This window comes from Myxine glutinosa, chromosome 4, assembly GCF_964187855.1.
Source record: "Myxine glutinosa chromosome 4, kmMyxGlut1.1, whole genome shotgun sequence".
NCBI classification, from domain to species: domain Eukaryota; kingdom Metazoa; phylum Chordata; class Myxini; order Myxiniformes; family Myxinidae; genus Myxine; species Myxine glutinosa.
Genome location: NC_136264.1, coordinates 83189828 through 83213826, shown reverse-complemented (window position 1 = coordinate 83213826; position 23999 = coordinate 83189828). Strand labels below are relative to the sequence as shown.

The 23999-nt window shown below is 51.8% G+C and overlaps 1 protein-coding gene across 2 annotated transcripts in view; it reads right to left on the bottom strand.

Moving 5' to 3' along the window:
* The window catches only part of POGLUT1 (protein O-glucosyltransferase 1), a 78245-nt gene extending 69931 nt beyond the window's left edge, over positions 1 to 8314 (bottom strand). The window contains exon 1 of one of the 2 annotated variants that reach the window (XM_068099858.2): positions 7667 to 8314. In XM_068099858.2, coding sequence (XP_067955959.2) covers positions 7667 to 7820 — 154 coding nt within the window. In that variant the 5' untranslated portion in view covers positions 7821 to 8314. The remainder of the gene's footprint in view (positions 1 to 7666) is intronic. The other variant, XM_068099859.2, reaches the window with a different exon arrangement.
* Between the last annotated feature and the right edge of the window lie 15685 nt (positions 8315 to 23999).

Genomic DNA, 23999 nt, shown 5'->3' with positions numbered 1-23999 from the left:
CCTTACAGCTATGCGCGCTCTTTTGTACATTGCCATCACTACTCTGATCAACCATTCCTCCACTCCTAACTTCCTCAATGCCCATGTCAATACTTTGCGTGGAACCCTATCGAATGCTTTCTCCAGATCAACAAACCCAAAAAACAACTTCTTCCTCTTCTCCATGTACTTCTCACGCAACTGCCTCACAATGAAAAGCGCATCTGTCGTTCCTCTTCCTGGCATAAATCCAAACTGCATTTCGTCGATCTTCACTTTCTTCCTTATCCTCCTCTCCAACACCCTTTCCAATACCTTCATTCCATGCTCCAATAACTTTATCACTCGGTACGAGCCACACTCCAGAGGGTCACCTTTCCCCTTGTATAGAGGGACGAGGGTACTCAGTTCCCAATCCACTGGAATGCGGCCTTCTTTCACCACCAGATTACAGATCTCTGTCATTCTCTTCACACCCCAACTTCCTGCTGCCTTCAACATATCTCCCACAACTCCCGTCGGCCCTCCCGCTTTTCCACTCTTCATTGCTTTTATCGCTTCCTCAACTTCCTTCTCAGTTATCTTCTCTGCCGGTCCTAAAACTGGGTTACTCTCTATGTTGCCATCCCATTCATTCTCTGTATTCAACAGCATTTCCATACATCTTTTCCATCTTCCTTTAATTCCATCTGGGTCGACAACGATTTGTCCCACTTCATCCTTCAAGCAACTCACCCCCATCACATCACACCTCTCTTTCGCTATGTGCTTTGCAATCCTGAATACTGCTTTCTGACCCTCTTCCGAATCCAAGCGTTCTCCGAACATTTTCCTACATGCCTCCTGCGCCTTTGCTACCTCTTTCTTTGCAGCCTTCCTGGCTGCCTTATAACTTTCATGCTCTGCTGTTTCTGCTCCCGTACCCTTCGCCTTCTGCCACTCCTTGAACTTCTTCCTCTTCTCGTCAATCTTCTTTCCAACTTCATCATCCCACCACCATGTTTCCGAGTGCCTCGGTGGTCCTTTTGTCCATCCACATACCTCACCAATGGCTCCCAACAGACTAGCTTTCATTGACATCCAACCACTTTCAAGCTCAACCACATCATCCTCTACCCTACTCAGCCTCTCTTTTAATGCCTCCCTTACTGTCACCTCTTTCAACCTCCACACCTTCATTCTTGGTTGGTACTTCACCCGCCGCGCTCTCCTCGCACCTTTCACCCTTATGTCGCAGACAACCAAGTGGTGCTGTGAAACAGCCTCCTCCCCCGGGATCACCTTTGTGTCCCGGAGGTGCCCCCTATCTCGCCTATGCACCATCAGGTCGTCAACGGTTGTCGTCGACCCACCTGACGTGTATGTAACAAGCTTATTAACCTCTTTCTGGAACTGAGTATTACAAATCAACAATTCAGCTCCATCAGCAAACTCCAAAATCCTTTCACCTTCTCCATTTCTCACACCATATCCGTAACCCCCATGAACTCCCTCAAAACCATCCATACTCCTTCCCACATGTCCATTCAGGTCTCCTCCCACCACAACAACTTCCTCATCTTTCACGTTTTCCATCAGCTTCTCTATCGCACACCAGAACTTGTCCTTCTCTTCATTGCTTCGACCAACCTGCGGAGCATATCCCGAGATGACGTTCACCAAGAGCTTTCCAATCATCATTTTCACCATCATCAACCTATCACTCACTCTAGTCACACTCACCACACTGTCTACAAACTCCTCAGAAAACAGGACACCAGCACCATTCACGCCCTCCGGGCACCCTTTCCGCACAAACTTTCTGTCCCTGCCTACCCTTCACCATTCTCACACCACTTCCCTTCCATCTTCTCTCTTGCACACAACATATGTCCACTCTTCTTCTGACCAATACTTCCACCACTTCTCCTGATCTCCCTGTCATTGTCCCTACATTCCATGTCCCAAACCTCAGAAACCGATCTCCACTTCGGGCTGCACCCTGCCCATATATAGTTGTAATTGTCATGGTTCTCTTTTTGAGGCAATGTTTTTATGGCCGGATGCCCTTCCTGACGCCAACCCTCTTAGTCGTCTCTTACGACACGCAGGGATACGGTGTACCTATTCTGACCAGGGTACACACTGGGATCTGCTCTGATCTAATAGAGCAGATCACAATCTGCTCTATTAAAGTTAATGTTAAATTCATTACAACATACATGTAGTGGAGATTTTTCCCAGCATTCCACCGTCTTGAAATATGATTATACGAAAAATATAATTTACGAATTGAAGGGTCTTCTCCCCTACCACATGTGACATTTCATTGTTTTTCAGAATATCGATGTGTTTTAACTTTGGCTTCGACAAGTTAGAAATGCTCAGAAGTTCATAAAGTTTAGTTTAGAAGTTTATTTAGTTTATTTACAAGTGTACACGATGATGATCAGAGGGATGATCATGTATGCCTGCAAGGGATATTTACTTGTGTAATTACCTGATCTATCAGGAGGCAATAGAGCATTGAAAAAAAACATTTAACAAAGAAACTGCATTAGATCATGGGACAAAATAAAAACTCCATTACTTGCTGACTGATACCAGACACTGTAGCTCTATTTTGTATTAACCTATCCGACCCACATTAAATTAAACTTGATTTTGTAAGACGAGAAACTTAAAATGTATAATTGCAACGAAATGTAAAGGCAGTACAACACATGTACAAGCATTACTACAAAAAAACAACTCGTGACAAAAGGAATAAACCTATGTATCAGTGAGAATGCTAGTAACAGCTTTTGTCACTGCTAATTGCAGAAATACACGATGTACATGTATTGGTTAAACTGTAGCTTCAAACACTTTGAGGAAAATAATACTCAAACCAGTAGTAATATTTGCCCTAATTACAATTCATATATATCCAGAATTCAAACTATTGAATATTACATCAAGTTTGTGACCTGTCTTCCACTTATTTAAAACAAACAAAAAAAAAAAAACGTACGTATTGACCTATGAGCAATCAAATGGAAACATCTTCTGGTACTGCTGATTTGAAGAAATTCTTATACTTTAAACATGTAGCTTCAAACAAATGAAACTAAAAAAGGTTACCAGTTCAGTGTAAAAGTAAATAGATTTGAGCTAAAGAGCGATTCGCCCCTAAACACTGTTAAATATCCCTCAGTAAGTAGATTACAAGGGCAAAAAAACAAAACAAACACAAACAAATAATAACAATAGGTCTTTCTGTTTCAGAGGGTAAATTTTATCAAAATTATATGAAAAGTGCTCCCATACAGTAAAAAGTATTTTGTTTTTACATTTACAATCAATACATCACAGTTAACTAATAGTACATACATGTAAACCATTAATTACCTCTGCCACCAAAGTTAACTAATAGTACATACATGTAAACCATTAATTACCTCTGCCACCAAAGTTAACTAATAGTGCATACATGTAAACCATTAAGTTAACTAACAATGGAATACTGTTCCCCCCTCTGGGCTGGTGCTCCTGCCTCACACCTTGCTCGGCTTCACGCTGGTGAATCCAAAGCTTTCAGAATCATTGGAATCTCCCGCGATGAAGATAACTCCGAGGGCCTTTCACTCACTCACCGCAGGCATGTAGGTGGTCTTTCTGTCTTCTACCGACTCCTCTCCGGCCTTGCCCCCCCAGCTCTCTCTGGGCTCTATCCCGCAAATATTCCTACAGGTCGCACAAGATCTGCCAGCAACCCTCTGATGGTTAAACTGCCGAAATCTCGGCTCTCTGCTCACCTTCACTCCTTCATTCCTCTTTTCTCCCGCCTCTGGAACAAACTCCCTCACTCCCACTCCCTTCAATCCCACTCCTCCCTCCAGGTCTTTAAAACAGCTGTTCACCACCATCTCTTATCTTCCCCCATCCAAAACCTTGATCTTTTCTACCCCCGCTAATTCATCCCAGATCCACCTTGTTTGAAATTCCAACTTCTTTCCTGGAAGTCCTGGCAGTGTCCATATGTTTTATACCTCTCCCACCGCCCCCTTCCCATGCCTCCCCCCCCAAAGCCCTCTCCCTCCCACAGATCTCTCGATGTCTCCATGTCTCTCGGTCCCTGCTCTCAAATGTTGTGTTTGTGTCCTTCCCCCTCTCTCCCCATCTTGTCTACCGCTCCCGATGTTATATGTTTTATGTGTCGGTTTGTCTTTCTGTGTGATTAATGTTCGCTCTTTCACGAGCCTCGATCTTGTATACAAAAAAAAAAGAAAAAAGAAAAAAAAAAGTTAACTAATAGTACATACATGTAAACCATTAATTACCTCTGCCACCAAAGTTAACTAATAGTACATACATGTAAACCATTAATTACCTCTGCCACCAAAGTTAACTAATAGTACATACATGTAAACCATTAATTACCACCGCCACCAAAGGTGGATGGAGGTTATGTTTTCACCCTGTCTGTCTGTCTGTCTGTTTGTCTGTTTGTTTGCGAAGAAAATATCTCAAAAAGTTGAAGACGGATTCGGACGAAATTTGGCAGAGATGTAGCGTATGTGACAAGGACAAAATGATTCGATTTTGGTGAAGATCCGGATTCGGCTACTGGAATTTTTAAAAGCGATTCTTCACCATTGGGAGATGGGGCCAAAAACGATACAAAGCAGGATTTCTCAAAAGGTTGTGGACAGATTTGGACAAAACATGGTGGACCGGTTGGGTGTCTAAAACAAGGACAAATAGATTCGATTCTGGTGAAGATCCGGATTCGGCTACTGGAATTTTAAAAAGTGTTTCTTCACCATTGGGAAATAGGGCCAAAACGATACATAGCAGGAAATCTCAAAAAGTTGTGGCCGGATGATTTTGATTAAATGTGATTCTATATTGCGATTTTCTGGTCTACTCTGGGATACAAAACGTAAAGTGTCGTATTTATTTATTGGGCTTCGTAGTAGATGAAGACAATCATGAAAACATGTGGATAGTTCCGAATCACAAATCCTACCTTGCAGTGTTTCCGCTTCCATCTTCACTTGATTCCGGTCGCCCTCCCAGGCCCAGGTGTTGTTCGACGCCTGCACTGACCCGATCGAATTTGAGGATGTCTGTTTAGTGTTTGCACGGCGATCTTACTTTCTGGCCTCACATCTAATTCTTTCCAAAGCACGGAACACTCTTTGAAATTTTATAAGCTTTTCTTGGAGAAAGAAAGAACTTTCCCATGTGTGTCGACTGTGTGCACAGAGCAAAATGTCGAAGATTTTCCTTCACAATCAACGGCCTCGGACGACAGACGACATGGAGGTCGCCATGTTGTGCAGTGTCACGTAAATGTAACAAGACGCGTCATTGGTTACTGGAAGAGTTGCAACGGGGATTGTGCACAAGGCACGCGCTGTGATTGGATAATATTCAACACAAAATAACTCGATTTTCGTCCGGATTTTTTTTCATATTTCTCTCTTTTGTGCACACGATGCTCTTGACGAGTTTCACAGATTTATTGAAATATATTTATTGACAACATGTAAGGATATTATGCAGTTGCAATACGGTGGTCACAAAAGCGAATGATTTCTGGGGTCAGCATGTAGGCTAAACGTTGACTGATGCTGCTTTTGCCTCAAGAAGATGTGCTAAGAAGCCTCCATTATCAAAGAAAAACATTCAGGACAGATTGCACTTTTTTGCCGAAGATGGGAAATGTGATTCAGACTGGCTTCAGAGTTCTGCGGAGTGATAAATCAGGATTTCAGCTTTGCAGTGACGCCCCCAGAACGTTGCCTTGGTGTGGGTGAGCTGATGAAGTGTAAACAGTCGATTACTACCAAGGAAAAATAAATAAATAAATAAAAAACACCTTTAGAGGCCATTTTTGCCCGCAGAGCAGGGGTTGGCCTTTTTCGGCCAACCGAAACCTGTCCGAAACCTGTAACACACAACCTGTCCACCAGCTTCTTCGGCCACCGTGGCCCTCTTTTTGAAGCAATGTTTTATGGCCGGATGCTCTTCCTGCCAGCACGCCTGTTAGTCGCCTCTTGTGACACACAGGGAATTACCAGTTAGCTGGTACTCAATTTGCCGACCTCGGAAGGATGACGGGCTGAGTCAACCCCCCTGGCGTTAATTCGGCGATCGACCGGGATTCGAACCCAGGATCCTAGGATCCCAAGCCGGCACCCTAACCGCTAAGCCAACACCAGGCCACATTTCTCCAATATTTTCTGCCAAGGAATACCAGAAATATTGGAGAAAGGATTACTTCACAGCTTCTAAAAGTTATTTCCTGAAGAGAAAAGCAAAGAAGTCATTTTTCAACAAGATAATGGTCCTGCCCATACTGCAAAAGCCACCAAAAGTGGTGGGAGAAAAAGTCCCTGAAACTTATGTTCTGGCCTGGTCAGAGTCCCGATTTGAACCCAACAGAGAATCATTGGGCCTATATTCAGCACAAACTTATTGGAAGAAAGTTTGCAAATTCTACAGTGAAAGTTTGCAAAGTTTGCAAAGTTTGCAAAAAAGTCAAAGTTTGCAAACTTTGAGAAGCTGTCAAACATGAAGGGGACAATATTGACATTTCTCTTTGCAAGAAGCTTTGTGAAAGTTTGGCCAAAGAAACTGGATTATTTAAAGAAAGCTAAGAGACATGCTATTCCATACTCATTTGTAGTTATTTCTGCATGTTCTGGCGGTTTGGTGGTTTTTTTAATGCATGGTAAAATAGTTATGACAAAAAATGTTAAACAATTGACTTGCCTCATTTTTGTTTGCCCCGAAGTGTATTCACATATTGTGCACATGTATTGTATACACACATGTTATATGTGACATGTTGTACAGTGGTATGTTGTGTACACATGTCTTGTGCGTGATATATTACACATACATACCAACACACGTACACACACACCAACACACATACATACACACACCAACACACATACATACACACACAAACACACATACATACACACACCAACACACATACACAAACACACCAACACACGTACACACACCAACACACATACACACATCAACACACATACATACACACACCAACACACATACATACACACACCAACACACATACACACACACCAACACAAATACATACACACACCAACACAAATACATACACACACCAACACACATACATACACACACCAACACACGTACACACACACACACCAACATACACGTACACACACCAACACATACATACACACACCAACACACACACACCAACACATACATACACACACCAACACACGTACACAGACACCAACACACGTACACACACACCAACACACGAAAACACATACATACACACACGAAAACACATACATACACACACCAACACACGTACACACACACCAACACATACATACACACACCAACACATACATACACACACCAACACACGTACACACACACCAACACATACATACACACACCAACACATACATACACACACCAACACCCGTACACACACACACCACACGTACACACACATCAACGGCAACACACACACACACACAACACACGTACACACACACACACACAACACACGTACACACACACCAACACACGCACACAACAACCTATGTACACATCAACGCATGTACACGCACACACACCGCAACACACGTATGTGCACACAAACAATGTCAATAGACACCAACACGTACACACACTCGCTCACCGCTAGAAGTAGAGTTCCTGTCGGATGCAACGCATTCCCCAGAGGTGCAGGTCCAAATGGCGAGGTACACACAAACGAGCACCGAGTGGCCCGCAGTGGCAGTAGGCCGAAAAGGCCGATCCGAGTGGCCGCGGCTACGACACGCCACGGCCATGTGTCCGTCTCAGGTCACCGCTTCCGAGTTCCGATTACCGTAGTTACACTAAAACGCTACCGGGGAATCTTCTCAGGCAAATAAATCTGGGGATCATTCCTGCCAAAAGTCGTACGATCGACATTCAAACTATTATGATATCTGAGCCTGTCAGTGTCAGAACTGTCAGTTAAATATAAATTAAGAATAAACTTTATTTTTATTTTATTTATTTACCCGTTATTCGGTATCGAGGGTTTCGGCATGACCGTCAGCACACATGAAAAGAAGGTTGTAATTGATCTTAGACACCTGCACACGTTCTGTTCTCAAAGTGTCTGAAGATATTGATTCCCTGTTGTGTTTTATTGATTCTCGAGGATTTGCGTTGGGTTGCAGGGTTGTAGGGCGGCCGGGAGGGGGGTTGTGGGATGTGGCAGGCGCAGGGTTGCCAACGAAAATATCCCCAAGGATCGGCAGGACACAACAAGGCGCGGACAATTGGACCAAAAGGCGCCCAATGTTTCTGCGCCCAGTGCTCAGAATCGCCTGAGGACGCTTTTCATTTTAAAAACACTTAATTTTGGGGTTTTCACAAAAATAGAACAAGGTGCTCATACGTTAAGGTAGGGATATGCTCTTTAACATTAATTGTTTGTTTCGCTCGTTCTCGTTTATACACCACCCAAAGAGTGTTTCGCTCGTTCTCATTTATACACCACCCAAAGAGTGTTTCGCTCGTTCTCGTTTATATAGCACCCAAAGAGTGTTTCGCTCATTCTCGTTTATACATCACCCAAAGAGTGTTTCGCTCGTTCTCATTTATACACCACCCAAAGAGTGTTTCGCTCGTTCTCGTTTATACAGCACCCAAAGTGTTTCGCTCGTTCTCGTTTATACAGCACCCAAAGTGTTTCGCTCGTTCTCGTTTATACACCACCCAAAGAGTGTTTCGCTCGTTCTCATTTATACACCACCCAGAGTGTTTCGCTCGTTCTCATTTATACACCACCCAAAGAGTGTTTCGCTCGTTCTCGTTTATACACCACCCAAAGAGTGTTTCGCTCGTTCTCGTTTATACACCACCCAAAGAGTGTTTCGCTCGTTCTCGTTTATACAGCACCCAAAGAGTGTTTCGCTCGTTCTCGTTTATACACTACCCAAAGTGTTTCGCTCGGTCTCGTTTATACAGCACCCAAAGTGTTTCGCTCGGTCTCGCTTATACAGCACCCAAAGTGTTTCGCTCGTTCTCGTTTATACAGCACCCAAAGAGTGTTTCGCTCGTTCTTTCTGAGCTGAAAAAAGCGTTGATAATTTCGTCATTTAGATAATTTCTCCGAGTTACCAATCATTTCGATCGTTTGTCAGGCACACCTCTGTTCTTCCCCTCTATTCTTGGGTGTGTGTGTGTGTGTTTGACATGTGTTTTTGGGGAGTTGTTCTGGAGCGTTCTGATGTGGAATTTGATACACCAAAATCATCGTCATGATCTGAGTTGATTAGACTAATTAATTACAAATAATCCTGAGGAAATTTCCATGTTATTAAATGTGCGTCATGTTGAGGTGTATAGAAAATCAGTGGCATAGATAGAGCAGACAAGCAGATTAATACGTGCTTCCACGACATGACATTCTAATTACAAAATAAATGACAAAAGCAATGATAACATTGTGAGAAAGCATATATTAATTAATACGAACGATTATAATAGTTGCATCATTTGACAACAATAACGAACCCTGGCCCAATCACATGATCCAATCATCGTGACGTCATCGTGCTCGGTTCCACTTCGAAAATATGCTCCGGTTGTTTTCACCAAGACAGTGACGAATGTATGAGTGAGTGCACTGCAAAGCATCTTGAAATTGAAAGAGTGACGTTCCTTGATAGAGCAGATTAGCCCAATTTTTGATGAGGCGCGGCAGGCAAGGCAGGAAAAAGAGCCCAATTTGGCGCCTTAGACCCTGTGGCAGACATGATGGACAAAACCTGCATACAGAGAAACGATCCCTTATATAAAGGGTTTTGCGCTTCGCTTTGATATTGAACTCCCGTTTAAACTATATGGACGTCACCTCCGGTATCAGTGAAAATAACCCGGAAGTAATGCCTTTAGAATACTGTTGTGGCGGACACAAAAGCCCACTGGCGTGGTGACATCATTCCACGCACCAAGTGGGCGGTGGCCACGCCCGAGGGGTAGGCGTGGCCTCATGATATACACCGGGCGACCAGCCCGGAGGAGTTCAGTGTTACAGTGTAGTCTTACAATAAAGACGTTTATATGTTACCGCTTGTCCGCTTCCTCCTTGCTCACAAGCAGCGCGCGTAACGCCGCGCTTTACTGTTGACCCTCGACGTTGGATCTGCCGGAGCGATCCTTCCACACGCGACGCCATCACCATGGCCGCCTTCGTCAAACTTCCGGAATTTTGGGAGGCTCAGGCCGAAGTCTGGTTCGTCCAGGCCGAAGCCCAATTTCAGCTTCGGCACCTCACCGGCGATGACACGCGCTACTGCCACGTCGTCGCCTCCCTCGGGCCCGGCACGGCCGCTCGAGTTGTGTCCGTCCTTCGCCACCCACCGGACGGCCACAAGTACGAGGCACTCAAGCGGCTACTCCTAGCCACGTTCAGCCTCACGGACGACGCACGGGCCGACCGCCTCCTGGATCTCCCCGAGCTCGGTGAGACGCGCCCGTCGGTCCGAATGGACCATATGCTGTCACTGTTGGGCGACGAAGCCCCCGGTTCGCTATTCCGGGCGCTTTTCCGTCGCCAACTTCCAGCGCAGGTTCGCCTCGCGTTAGCCCGGTCCCGGCCAACGGAACCCCGAGCATTGGCGGCCGAGGCGGACAAGTACTTCGCCGCTTCGGACACGCGGGCGAGCGTTGGCGTGGCCGTCACGGCCTTCGACGCTGCTGTTCCACAGCATCATCTTCTACAGCACGCTGAAGTTCAGCAGCATGCTGATACGCACCTCGTGAACGCCGCCACGCCCCGCCCACCGCCGCGGCGAAAACCGCCACCGCGGGGAAACCCATCGACTCCACCGGCCTGGCGGAGCCAGCCGCGCTCCTCCAGCTCCACCACCTGGTGCTGGTTCCACGCCAAGTTCGGCCACGAAGCTCGGCGGTGTCATCCGCCGTGCTCCTTCAACGGGTCGGGAAACGCCCGGGCCGGCGCTCAATTGTGGCGATGAGCGCCGGCCGTTCGAGCAGCCTGCTGTTCATAACGGACACCTTCTCCGGGCGCCGTTACCTGTGCGACACGGGAGCACAGGTGAGTGTCATTCCCGCCGGCACGTCAGACAAGCACGCCGCGGGTGGGGGCCCCGCGCTGCTTGCCGCGAACGGGACGCCCATCCGTACGTACGGAAAACGCTGCCTCTCTCTGCGGTTTGGAGGGCAGGTTTTCCGATGGACGTTCGTCACCGCCGATGTGCCCATGGCACTGCTTGGCGCGGACTTCCGGTGCGCTAATGGGCTCCTGGTCGACGTCAAGCGCAGACGGCTTGTCCAGGCCGAGACGTTCAGCTCGCTCGCATGTGCGTTGCCCAGCTCAACGAGCGGCTTGCCAAGCGGCTTGCCGAACGATTCGGTTCCGGCCACGTTGGTCTGTACGCTTCCGGCAGCGGACGCATTCACCCGCCTCCTCGCCGGCTTCCCGGCCCTCACGCGGCCCACCTTCTCGGCGGGGGCCGTCAAGCACGGGGTGGCCCATCACATCCCCACCGTCGGGCCACCGGTCTACGCCCGGGCACGCCGCCTCGAGCCGACGAAGCTGGCGGTGGCAAAAGCGGCGTTCGCTACCCTGGAGCGACTCGGCATCGTTCGGCGCTCAGAGAGCGCTTGGGCGTCGCCGCTGCACATCGTGCCGAAGCCCGGCGGGGGATGGCGACCGTGCGGGGACTATCGCCGTCTCAATGACGCCACGACTCCCGACCGCTACCCCGTCCCCCACATTCAGGACTTTTCCGCCCGTTTGGCGGGCAGGTCCTTCTTCTCGAAGGTGGACCTCATACGCGGCTACCATCAGGTCCCCGTCAGGCCGGAGGACGTCCCGAAGACGGCGGTCATCACGCCATTCGGACTCTTCGAGTTCCTGCGCATGCCCTTCAGTCTGAAGAATGCGGCTCAGGCGTTCCAGCGACTGATGGACAGCGTCCTGCGCGACTTGGATTTTGTCTACATCTACCTGGACGATATCCTCGTCGCCAGCGCGTCCCGCGAAGAGCACCTACGCCACCTCCGCACGCTCTTCGAACGCCTGGGCCAGCATGGCCTGATTGTGAACCCCGCAAAGTGCCGGTTCGGCGCCGCCACAATCGATTTTCTGGGGCACCGTGTCACCAGGCACGGAGCCGTCCCCCTGCCGGCCAAGGTGGAGGCGGTGAAGGGGTTTCCGCGCCCCCGCACTATCAGAGGGCTGCAGGAGTTCCTGGGCATGGTGAACTTTTACCATCGGTTCCTGCCCCGTATCGCCCAGCTCCTGCGCCCCCTGCACGAAGCTCTCCGAGGTAAGCCGGGCAAAGGCGACGTTACCTGGACCGAGCAGATGGACACGGCGTTCACCGGCGCGAAGCTCGCCTTGGCTAACGCCACCATGCTCGCGCACCCGGCGCCCGATGCACCGATCGCCCTCACCACCGATGCCTCGGACTACGCGGTGGGCGCGGTGCACGAGCAATGGGTGCGTGGAGCTTGGCAACCGCTGGCGTTCTTTAGCCGGCAGCTTCGCCCGCCCGAACGCCGTTACAGTACCTTCGACCGCGAGTTGCTCGGACTTCACTTGGCGGTCAGGCACTTCCGCCATCTGCTCGAGGGCCGGGCGTTCACTGCCTTCGTCGACCACAAGCCGCTGATCTTCGCGATGGGCAAGGTCACCGAGCCGTGGTCGGCCCGGCAGCAGCGTCACCTCTCGGCCGTGTCCGAGTACACGACGGACATCCAGCACGTCGCGGGGAAGGACAACCCGGTTGCGGATTGCCTTTCCCGGGCCGTCGCCCACGCAGTCCACCTCGGCATCGACTATGCCCGGATGGCAGCGGACCAGGCCGCTGACCCCGACGTCCAGGCCTTGCAGACCGCCGTCACGGGCCTCCGCGTCACCGAGGTGCCGTTCGACGGCGCGGGCGCGGCCCTCTTGTGCGACGTCTCCCTCGGGCGTCCTCGCCCCATTGTGCCCGCGGGCTGGCAGCGCCAGGTGTTTGACGCCATCCACGGCCTGTCCCACCCGGGCGCGAGGGCCTCCCAAAGGCTGATCGCCGACAAGTTCGTCTGGCATGGCCTCCGGAAGGCCGTCCGCGGCTGGGCCAGGACATGCCTCGCGTGCCAGCGCGCCAAGGTGCACCGGCACACCCAGGCCCCGTTGGCCCCGTTCACGGTGCCGGAACGCCGGTTTGACCACGTCCACGTGGACCTGGTGGGACCTCTGCCCCCCTCGCGGGGTTTCACCCACGTCCTCACCATGGTGGACCGCACCACCCGGTGGCCGGAGGCCGTGCCCTTGGCGTCGACAACGGCGGCCGATGTCGCGCAGGCTTTCATCGCCACCTGGGTCGCCCGGTTCGGCGCCCCCTCAGACATCTCATCCGACCGCGGCCCCGAGTTCACCTCGGAGCTCTGGGGGGCGGTTGCGCAGGGGCTCGGGGTCCGGCTGCACCGAACCACGGCCTACCACCCCCAGGCTAACGGCCTGTGTGAGCGATTTCACCGCTCATTGAAGGCCGCGCTCCGGGCCACCCTCCGCGACGGCGGCTGGGTCGACAGGCTCCCCTGGGTCCTGCTGGGCCTCCGGACGGCGCCCAAGGAGGACCTGCGCGCATCCGCGGCGGAGTTGGTCTTCGGGCAACCGCTGCGGGTGCCGGGCGAGTTCCTCCCCGACTCCACGGCACCATGGTCCGCGGCACAGCAGCGCTCCGCTCTGCAAGAGACCGCCCAGAGGTTCGCCCCGGTGCCCACGGCATGCCACGGGCACCCACCGACGCACGTCGCCCCGGAGCTTCGCACGGCGGAGTACGTCTTCGTCCGCCACGATGCCCATCGGACACCACTGCGGCCCCCGTACGACGGGCCTTTCCGCGTGCTGGAGACCGGGGCGAAGCACTTCACCCTGGACATCGGCGGTACTCCTGACCGCGTTTCGGTAGACCGCCTCAAGCCGGCCCACCTCGATGTGGACCATCCACCGCCAGTGGCCCGACCCCCACGTCGGGGCCGCCCTCCTGCGGGCGGACCCCCGGCACCGCCCAGCCCCGCCGCCACGGCGCCCCCCGGTCCTGCACCCATCCCAGGGGCAGCCAGGGGCATCCCACCTGGTATCCCTGCACCCCGGACACCGCCGATCGCCAGGGGGCGCTTCGGCCGGGTCATTCGTCTGCCCCACAAACTGGCCCTCCAGGTGCGCGGGAATTCTGGGGGGGCGCGTGTGGCGGACACAAAAGCCCACTGGCGTGGTGACATCATTCCACGCACCAAGTGGGCGGTGGCCACGCCCGAGGGGTAGGCGTGGCCTCATGATATACACCGGGCGACCAGCCCGGAGGAGTTCAGTGTTACAGTGTAGTCTTACAATAAAGACGTTTATATGTTACCGCTTGTCCGCTTCCTCCTTGCTCACAAGCAGCGCGCGTAACGCCGCGCTTTACTGTGATCTTAATAAAAACTGGATTGGAGTTTATTCTGAGTGGATCGTCATAATATTCTGAGTGGATTACGTTTTGAAGTAAATGTATTGTTATTCAAAGTAAATAATTAAATTCACCGGAGCATTGCGAATTTCACCTCGCAAAACGACAGCGACTCATTTCTTTAAGGAGCCACTTTCCCGTGACGGACTGACGGTTCACCACCGTTTTGATACGCCGCCATCTTCACCGTCTACATATCTATATCAACTGGATAGGGTGCCCAACATTAATTGGTTGGGCGGTCCTGAAGCCAACGGAAGCGCTCCATCCGCCATATTCCTTTCCCACAACACAGAAAAATACCGTTTGCGACAATACAAATACTTGTTTTAAGGTGCATATTTCCTACGAAAATTCTACCTTCCCACTTTATTTTATTCCATTCCGAATTGATTTTAGTCCGTTCCAGGGTTGCAAAAGCATTGTTTCAGTATTTATGAAATGCCATCAGTTATAAAAACCGCAGCGGTCGATTTGAATGAAGAAGAGGAATCACATTCCATCGTTAAGTGACAAAGTGACATTCGTTTTGGGGAATCATGGGGGAGAAAAGATGGCGGACAAATGGCTTCAAAAAATGAGCTTCCCCTCTTATCCAGTTAGTTTAGAGATCAGTGACTATACCACTAGATGGCGGATGTTTACACGAAACTCACGCCAGCTGCGAGCATGCCGCCGGCCATGCTGTCAATAAAGGAGCACGTGACGATTTTTAGCCGATTTCCCCAAAGATGCCGCAAAATGGTTTACCGCTCGGCGCCTATGACAGCGCACACAATGTGAACACGGGTTCAGGGATCAGTTTCCACATGTACAGTATTTATTCTACGAATCGACTTCACTTTCGAGAAATGGCATGGAAATGATCTGTTGGAGAGTGTTTTCTGCAACCTGTAAGTGATTTTACCACTTTCCGTAGTTGATTTCACGAGATTTACATAAGTAAACTAGATGTTAATATCCATACCATAGAATACTTACCCCGAACAGTCAACTTCATGCGAGCCAACTCTGTTTTTGAAGGTTTTTTTTCTTCTTTGATCCAATATGGCTGCCAGACCACATGAGCAATGAAATAAATTTACATTCTCTAATATAATTGTTAGAGAAACGCTCAAGAAATTTCAAACTGATCGTACTAAGCGTTGTACTTGTCGAATTATGACCATCATGAAGGCACTGATGATATAATTAACATATCTTATTCCCCCTGGGGAGTACTTGACAATTAGCCTCGTTTCAATTTTTTCCATTGAGCGGCTTCGAAGATACAGAGGTGTACCTTTTTCCCAAGATGCCGTCCGTACCACATGACTTATGACGTTGGAATCAAGATAGAAATTCTACAGGCGGAGGCACTCCTATGGTGAAAATTGTGTCGATTGGACCAACGGTTGTCGAGAAAATGAATTTTTAAAATGCAGACGCACGTACGTAGGCCACCAATGGCCTAACCCCACGTTTCGCTTCGCGAGTGCAGGGCAGCAATCAGACCGGCTGTGCTTTTTAGTCCAGTAGAAATTGACATTGACCCGGACATTTTAGATAACAACCATATTTTTGTTTTAAACACCTTATTAGGAGTCAAAATGGCCACACAAGAAATTCACACAAATTCACAAATGAGGAAATACGTTTTTTGAGGGGAAATTCAAAATGGCCGCCAATGGGGCGTTATAATGTATACTTTCTGGTAAGTATACAATTTATATCCACTAATTTATGAATGAAATTAGAGGCAAATACAGACCCTATATTGTGTTGTTGTACCAAGTTTATATCTAATATATTGAAGTGCGGTGCTATGCGCACGACTTGTTAGCCAAGAAGAGAAAGCAACGACGCAGGGAACCAAAAAAGAGTCTATTTGCAAAGCTCAACTATAGCACTGAGGTGCTCGGGGCTGGCCCCGTGTATATCCCGAGGCCACGCCTACCCCTCGGGCGTGGCCGACACCCTCTTGGTGCGCGGAATGATGTCACCGCGCCAGCGCCATCGTATCGGCCACACGCGCCCCCCCAGAATTCCCACGCACCTGAAGGGTCAGTTTGCGGGGCAAACGGATGACCCGGCCGAAGTGCCCTCTGGCGGCTGGCGGCGGCTGGGATGCCGGGATGCCTCCGGCGGCACCTGGGATGGGTGCAGGACCGGGGAGGGGGGGGGGGCCGAGCCACTGGCGGGGGGTGGTCCACATCGAGGTGGGCCGGCTTGAGGCGGTCCACGGAAACGCGGTCAGGAGTACCGCCGATGTCGAGGGTGAAGTGTTTCGCCCCGGTCTCCAGCATGCGGAAGGGCCCGTCGTACGGGGGCGCCAGCGGTGTCCAGTGGGCGTCGTGGCGGACGAACACGTACTCTGCCGTGCGAAGCTCCGGGGCGACGTGCGTTGGCGGGCACCCGTGGTGCGCCGTCGGCACCGGGGCGAACCTCCGGGCGGTCTCCTGCAGTGCGGAGCGCTGCTGCGCCGCGGACCATGGTGCCGTGGAGTCGGGGAGGCACTCGCCCGGCACCCGCAGCGGTTGTCCGAAGACCAACTCCGCCGCGGATGCGCGCAGGTCGTCCTTGGGCGCCATCCGGAGGCCCAGCAGGACCCAGGGGAGCCTGTCGACCCAGCCGCCGTCGCGGAGGGTGGCCCGGAGCGCGGCCTTCAAGGAGCAGTGGAAGCGCTCGCACAGGCCGTTGGCCTGGGGGTGGTAGGCCGTGGTGCGGTGCAGCTGGACGCCGAGCCCCCGCGCGACTGCCCCCCAGAGCTCCGTGGTGAACTGGGGGCCGCGGTCGGATGAGATGTCTGAGGGGGCGCTGAACCGGGCAACCCAGGTGGCGATGAACAACTGCGCGACGTCCGCCGCCAAAGGCACGACCTCCGGCCACCGGGTGGTGCAGTCCACCATGGTGAGGACGTGGGTGAAACCTCGCGAGGGGGGCAGAGGTCCCACCAGGTCCACGTGAACGTGGTCGAACCGACGTTCGGGCACCGTGAACGGGGCCAACGGGGCCTGGGTGTGGCGGTGCACCTTCGCGCGCTGGCACGCGAGGCACGTCCTGGTCCAATCGCGGACGGCCTTCCGGAGGCCATGCCAGACGAACTTGTCGGCGACCAACCTCTGGGAGGCCTTCGTGCCGGGTGGGATAGGCCGTGGATGGCGTCAAAAACCCGGCGCTGCCAGCCCGCGGGCACGATTGGGCGAGGCCGCCCGAGGGAGACGTCGCACAAGAGGGCCGTGCCCGCGCCGTCGAACGGCACCTCGGTGACGCGGAGGCCCGTGACGGCGGTCCGCAAGGCCTGGACATCGGGGTCGGCGGTCTGGTTCGCCGCCATCCGGGCATAGTCGATCCCGAGGTGGACCGCGTGGGCGACGGACCGGGAAAGGCAATCCGCCACCGGGTTGTCCTTTCCCGCGACGTGCCGGATGTCCGTCGTGTACTCGGACACGGCCGAGAGGTGACGCTGCTGCCGGGCCGACCATGGCTCGGCGACCTTGGCCATCGCGAAGACCAGGGGCTTGTGGTCGACGAAGGCCGTGAACGAACGGCCCTCGAGCAGATGGCGGAAGTGCCGGACCACCAGGTGGAGCCCGAGCAACTCGCGGTCAAAGGTGCTGTACCGGCGTTCGTGCGGGCGAAGCTGCCGGCTGAAAAACGCCAGCGGTTGCCAAGCACCACGCACCCATTGCTCGTGCACCGCACCCACCGCGTAGTCCGACGCGTCGGTGGTGAGGGCGATCGGTGCATCGAGCGCCGGGTGCGCGAGCATGGTGGCGTTAGCCAAGGCGAGCTTCGCGCCAGCGAACGCCGTGTCCATCTGCTCGGTCCAAACAACGTCACCTTTGCCCGGCTTCCCCCGGAGGGCCTCGTGCAGGGGGCGCAGAAGCTGGGCGACGCGGGGCAGGAAACGGTGGTAAAAGTTTACCATGCCCAGGAACTCCTGGAGCCCCCTGATCGTGCGGGGGCGCGGAAACCCCTTGACCGCCTCCACCTTTGCCGGCAAGGGGGTGGCCCCGTGCCTGGTGACGCGGTGCCCCAAAAGTCGATTTCGGCGACGCCGAACCGGCACTTGGCGGGGTTTACGATCAGGCCATGCTGGCCCAGGCGTTCGAAGAGCGTGCGGAGGTGGCGGAGGTGCTCTTCGCGGGACGCGCTTGCGACGAGGATGTCGTCCAGGTAGACGTACACGCAATCCAAGTCGCGCAAGACGCTGTCCATCAATCGTTGGAACGCCTGAGCCGCATTCTTCAAACCGAAGGGCATCCGAAGAAACTCGAAGAGGCCGAATGGTGTAATGACGGCCGTCTTCGGTACGTCCTCCGGCCTGACGGGGACCTGGTGGTACCCGCGGATGAGGTCCACCTTAGAAAAGAAGGACATTTTCGCCAACCGGGCGGAAAAGTCCGGAATGTGAGGGACCGGGTAGCGGTCCGGGGTGGTGGCATCGTTGAGGCGGCGGTAGTCCCCGCACGGCCGCCATCCCCCGCCGGGCTTCGGCACGATGTGCAGTGGCGACGCCCAAGCATTCTCCGAGCGCCGTACGATGCCCAGCCGCTCCAGCGTAGCGAACTCTGCCTTTGCCACCGCGAGCTTCGTCGGCTCGAGGCGGCGTGCCCGGGCGTAGACCGGTGGCCCGACGGTGGGGATGTGATGTTCCACCCCATGCTTGACGGCCACCGCCGAGAAGGTGGGCCGCGTGAAGGCCGGGAAGCTGGCGAGGAGGCGGGTGAACTCGTCCGCTGCCGGAAGCGTACAGACCAACCTCGCCGGGATCGAACCGCTCAGCAAGCCGCCTGGTGAGCCGCTCAGGGAGCTGCCCAACGAACTGCTCAGCGTGCAAGCAAGCGAGCTGAACGTTTCTGCCTGGACGAGGCGTCTGTTCTTCACATCCACCAACAGCCCATTTGCACATAGGAAATCCGCACCGAGCAATGCCATGGGCACGCTGGCGGTTACGAACGTCCATTGAAAGCGTTGCCCTCTGAACCGCAGGGAGAGGCAGCGCTTCCCGAATGTGCGTATGGGTGTACCGTTGGCTGCAAGCAACGCGGGGCCCCGGCCCGCTTGTCGGACGTGGAGGCGGGGATAACGCTCACCTGTGCCGCAGAGGAAGCGACGCCCGGACAAGGTGTCCGTGACAAAAAGGAGGCTGCCGGAATGGCCGACGCTCAGGGCCGCTACCGAGCGCCGGCTTGGTAGTTTCCCGACTTGCCAAACGAGCACGGCGGGCAACAATTCCTAGCCTTGTGGCCAAACCTGGCGTGGAAACGGCACCAGGTTTGCGGCGAAGGCGGAGGCCGCGGTTTTCGCGGTGGTGGTGGGCGGGGAGTGGCGGCGGCCACGCGGTGTGCATCGGCATCAGCCTCGGGAACCACGACGTGTGCATGCGCATCAGCCTCGAGATCCGCGACGGCCGCACCGAAGCTCGCCCGCGTCTCACAAGCCGCGAAAAACTTGTCGGCCTCGACGGCCAGCGCGCGGGGTTCCTTTATTTTGGAACCAGCCAACGCGAGGCGTACCTGTGCCGGCATAGAAAGAGCGCCCGGAATTAAAAAATCCGGGGCTTTGTCACCCAGTAGCGAAAGCATGTCGTCCATCCGGACCGATGGTCGTGTGTCGCCGAGTTCGGGAAGGTCCAGGAGGCGGTCGGCCCGCTCGCACTCCGTGAGGCCGAACGTGGCGATGAGGAGACGCTTGAGCGCCTCGTACCTGTGGTCGGCCGGTGGGTTCCGCAGGACGGACACGACTCGGGCGGCTGTGCCGGGCCCGAGGGCGGCGATGACGTGGTAATACCACGTCTCATCTGCTGTTATGCCTCGAAGTCGGAACTGTGCCTCGGCCTGCACGAACCATACTTCGGCTTGAGCTTCCCAAAACTCGGGGAGCTTCACCGCTACCGTGTTGTTGGCCATGGCGCGTTCTGTTGGTCAGCGGCAGCTGAACCAGCATCGAGGTCACCAGTGAAGTGCGATGTTATGCGCACGACTTGTTAGCCGAGAAGAGAAGCAACAACGCAGGTAACCAAAAAGGAGTCTTTATTTGCAAAGCTCAACTATAGCACTGAGGTGCTCGGGGCTGCGCGCCCCGTGTATATCCCGAGGCCACGCCTACCCCTCGGGCGTGGCCGACACCCTCTTGGTGCGCGGAATGATGTCACCGCGCCAGCGCCATCGTGTCCGCCACAATATGCTTGATTCAGAAAGTTGTACTGAATTTAGCAACAAGTACGTGCTGTCAAATCTTCACATATACATGTATGAATTTCTCATAATGGTGTAAACTTAAGTCATATATATGGATCATTAAAGTTGCATCTTCTAGATATACACATCCCGGGTTATTCTGTATAGCACACCCTGAATTATAGATAGTTATTAGCTGACAGCGTTGATAACATATTTCATAATAAAAATGAACTAATGCATAACCCCTCTAAATAATGTATTATGGCCAGAAGCACGAGTTTACACAATCTTGGGCATGTGCCCCGTGATTTCAATACTGTCACATTTAGTCAGGTTCCTTGTGTAATTTCGCCGGAATTTCTTGGAGAGTAGCAAACCTATAGATTTTTGAGAAGTTTAGGATCTATTTAAATTAAAAAATGATGTTTCAGATTTTTTCAATCTGTTGGTTGCCATGGAAACAGCAGATTTGGGGTGAAAATCACTTTTTTCTAAATTTAAAGAATTCTTAAACAATACAAGATAACCAACTGATGATGGATTACACTTAAATAGCTAACAATGGATTTTATAAGATAATGAAATGTTGCATTTTAACTGTTGGTTGCCATGGTAACAGTAGTTTTGGGGTAAAAATCTGAAACATGGATTTTCTGTTTTGAGCTAATGAATTTTTATTATATTTGCAGGACCAACGACAGGATGGATGAGGTACCACTGAGTGGCGTGGATCCCTGCCAGGTGAAAGAATCAACGAACTGGTCAAAATGCGTTCTGTGCCAAGATGATTCTTCCCAGAAAGGAGCCTTGGTGTTGCAACCAAAAGTCGAGTCATTCCGCCGTTTGATAGAGACAATACAGGAGCGATCCACTTTACAGGACGCTGATTATGTACAGATTCATAAACGACTAGACGGGATGTCAGCTGAACTGTTGCAAATGAAGAATGCTGTCTGGCACCGAAAATGCTATTCTAACTTAACTAACAAGGATCAAATTCATTGGGCCAGGGTTCGTTATGATCAGGCACTTTCATCAGGATCGCATATCGACAAAGGGCCAGGTCGCAAGAGGAAAAGGTCCGATGTATGTGTGGAGTCAGTCATCAAGCTCCTCCACACCATTCACTCGGTCTTCCACAGAACCCTATGACAAGGCTTTGTGTTTCTTTTGCCAGAGGAACGATGGTAAACCTATTTACGTTGTTCGGAGTGACAGTGCGGGCAAATCTCTGAGAGACGCTGTTGAGGTTTCTCAGAACCCTGTGTTTATGACTCGATTGAACACTGCTATAGCACCAAGTGATGCACATGCAATAGACGTTATGTACCACAGATCTTGCTGGACGAAAAATGTCTTCCATGTTCTCCGAGATCACGATGCCAAAGGAGGAAAGGAAAGAGCATCAATGACACAAGTTGCGAGTTTAATTGAACTGATCAACTTGGTAGACATCCTAACCAAGCAGCAAACTCAACTATGTAAGGAGGAAATCGAGACAACTTATGTTAACCTTCTCGGTGGTATAGATGCCTTAGTACATCATGTGCCCACATTCAGCAGGAAATGGCTGAAGGATAGAATCTTACAAGCATTACCAAATTTGAGGTCAGTGCTCCCAAAGAACAGACGGAAGTCTGCTATTCTCTATTCACTGGAGACATGCGAGGAGGATATTGTCAATGCTAGCATTACAAATGACGATACCATGGACCATATGGATGCCATATACAAAGCAGCTTTGCTGGTTCGCAAGAGTATCGAGAATTTCTCAAGCAAAGATCAGCAGGATGAATATATACTAGTTTCTAGCAGTGAACAGGACGTTCCCAGCGAGCTTAGGGCAATGGTACGTTGGATAATGCTTGGTCCAGTGGAAGCGATGCAATCAGAAGCACGGACATCAGTTGTGGACAGATCAATATTAACTGCAAGCCAAACCATCATGTACGGCCTCAAGTCTAGGAGGCAGGCGAAGTACAAATCACAGAATGAATCCGCTGTATTTCGTCCGCAACGTCAAAGGGAAAATCCCAATGTGATTGGTATGGCTCTAGCTGTCCACCATGACACCAGGAACAAAAAGATGGTGGACCTTCTCAATGCACTGGTGTACTGTGTTTCATACAGACATATCTTGCTTCTTGAGACATCGATTGCAAATGCTGTGGTTCAAAACACTGCACTGTTTCAAGTAATGTATGTTCCACCAATTCTCAAGTGAGGACGACTACCGGTCTTTGGTTTTGACAATACCGACTTTGAAGAGGATACTCCTAATGGCAAGGACACAACCCATGGAACCATTGTAGTAGTGTTTCAGAAGTCAGATGGTGCCGGAGAGACAATAGCACCCCCTCTACAGATCACAGAAGCAAAGAACTTGACTGTTACTCCGTACCATACGGACATTATACCATGTAACAAGCCAAACCCGGTTAGAGGTTCGAGAGATGGACTGGAGGAGTTCACAGTCAATAAGACAGGTGTTGACAAACACTACCAGCTGACACACCTGGGCTGGGTCTTAGCGTCGGTTCTCTCCAGAACAAACACAGAAGGGAATCTTACAAAACTCCCATGTTGGGCTGGCTACAACTCTCTCCTTCCAACACGCTCATTCTCAGTGACGCAGGTCGGAGCTCTGCCTCTACTTCCCGAGGTAGCACATGAGTGGTCAACACTAATGACTGTGCTGGAGCAATGTCGCACATTGAAGGAGCTTGCTGTTGGGAAAGATCACCCAACTGTCATTTCTTGTGACTTGGCCCTCTAAAAGAAAGTAGTTCAGCTACTGGATGCTCGGCCTGACTTAAAAGGCATAATTGTTCCCAGATTGGGAGAGCTGCACGTTGTCATGGCTGCATTGAGAGGTCTGGGCGCATCCATAGAGAACTCTGGCATAGATGATGCTTGGACAGAAGCCGATGTTTATGGATCTGCAACTACAAGACAGATACTGAAATGCACCCATTACAAACGCTCGCTACAAGCTCACATATACTCGTATGTGGCACTCTCTGAAATGGCAATCGAAGAATTCTTCAAGAACAATCCGCATCTCAAGGAAGTGTGCGTTGTTGCAACAGATAAGGTTCAAACTGCTTGTGGAGAACATGACAACGCCCTGAAAGCTGAATCGGTGAAGAAAGCCAGCAACTGCCTGCTCCAAGTCATCATCGATGCGAACTTGGTAGAGAGACTTCATGAATGGGAGACCAGCCGCTCAAAGAATGCCATGTTTAAGGCCATGATGAACTACCTTCACAGAGTAGAGGTGATTCTGCATTTCGTTGCAGCTTCACGGAATGCTGACTTAAACCTTCATCTTCAAGCC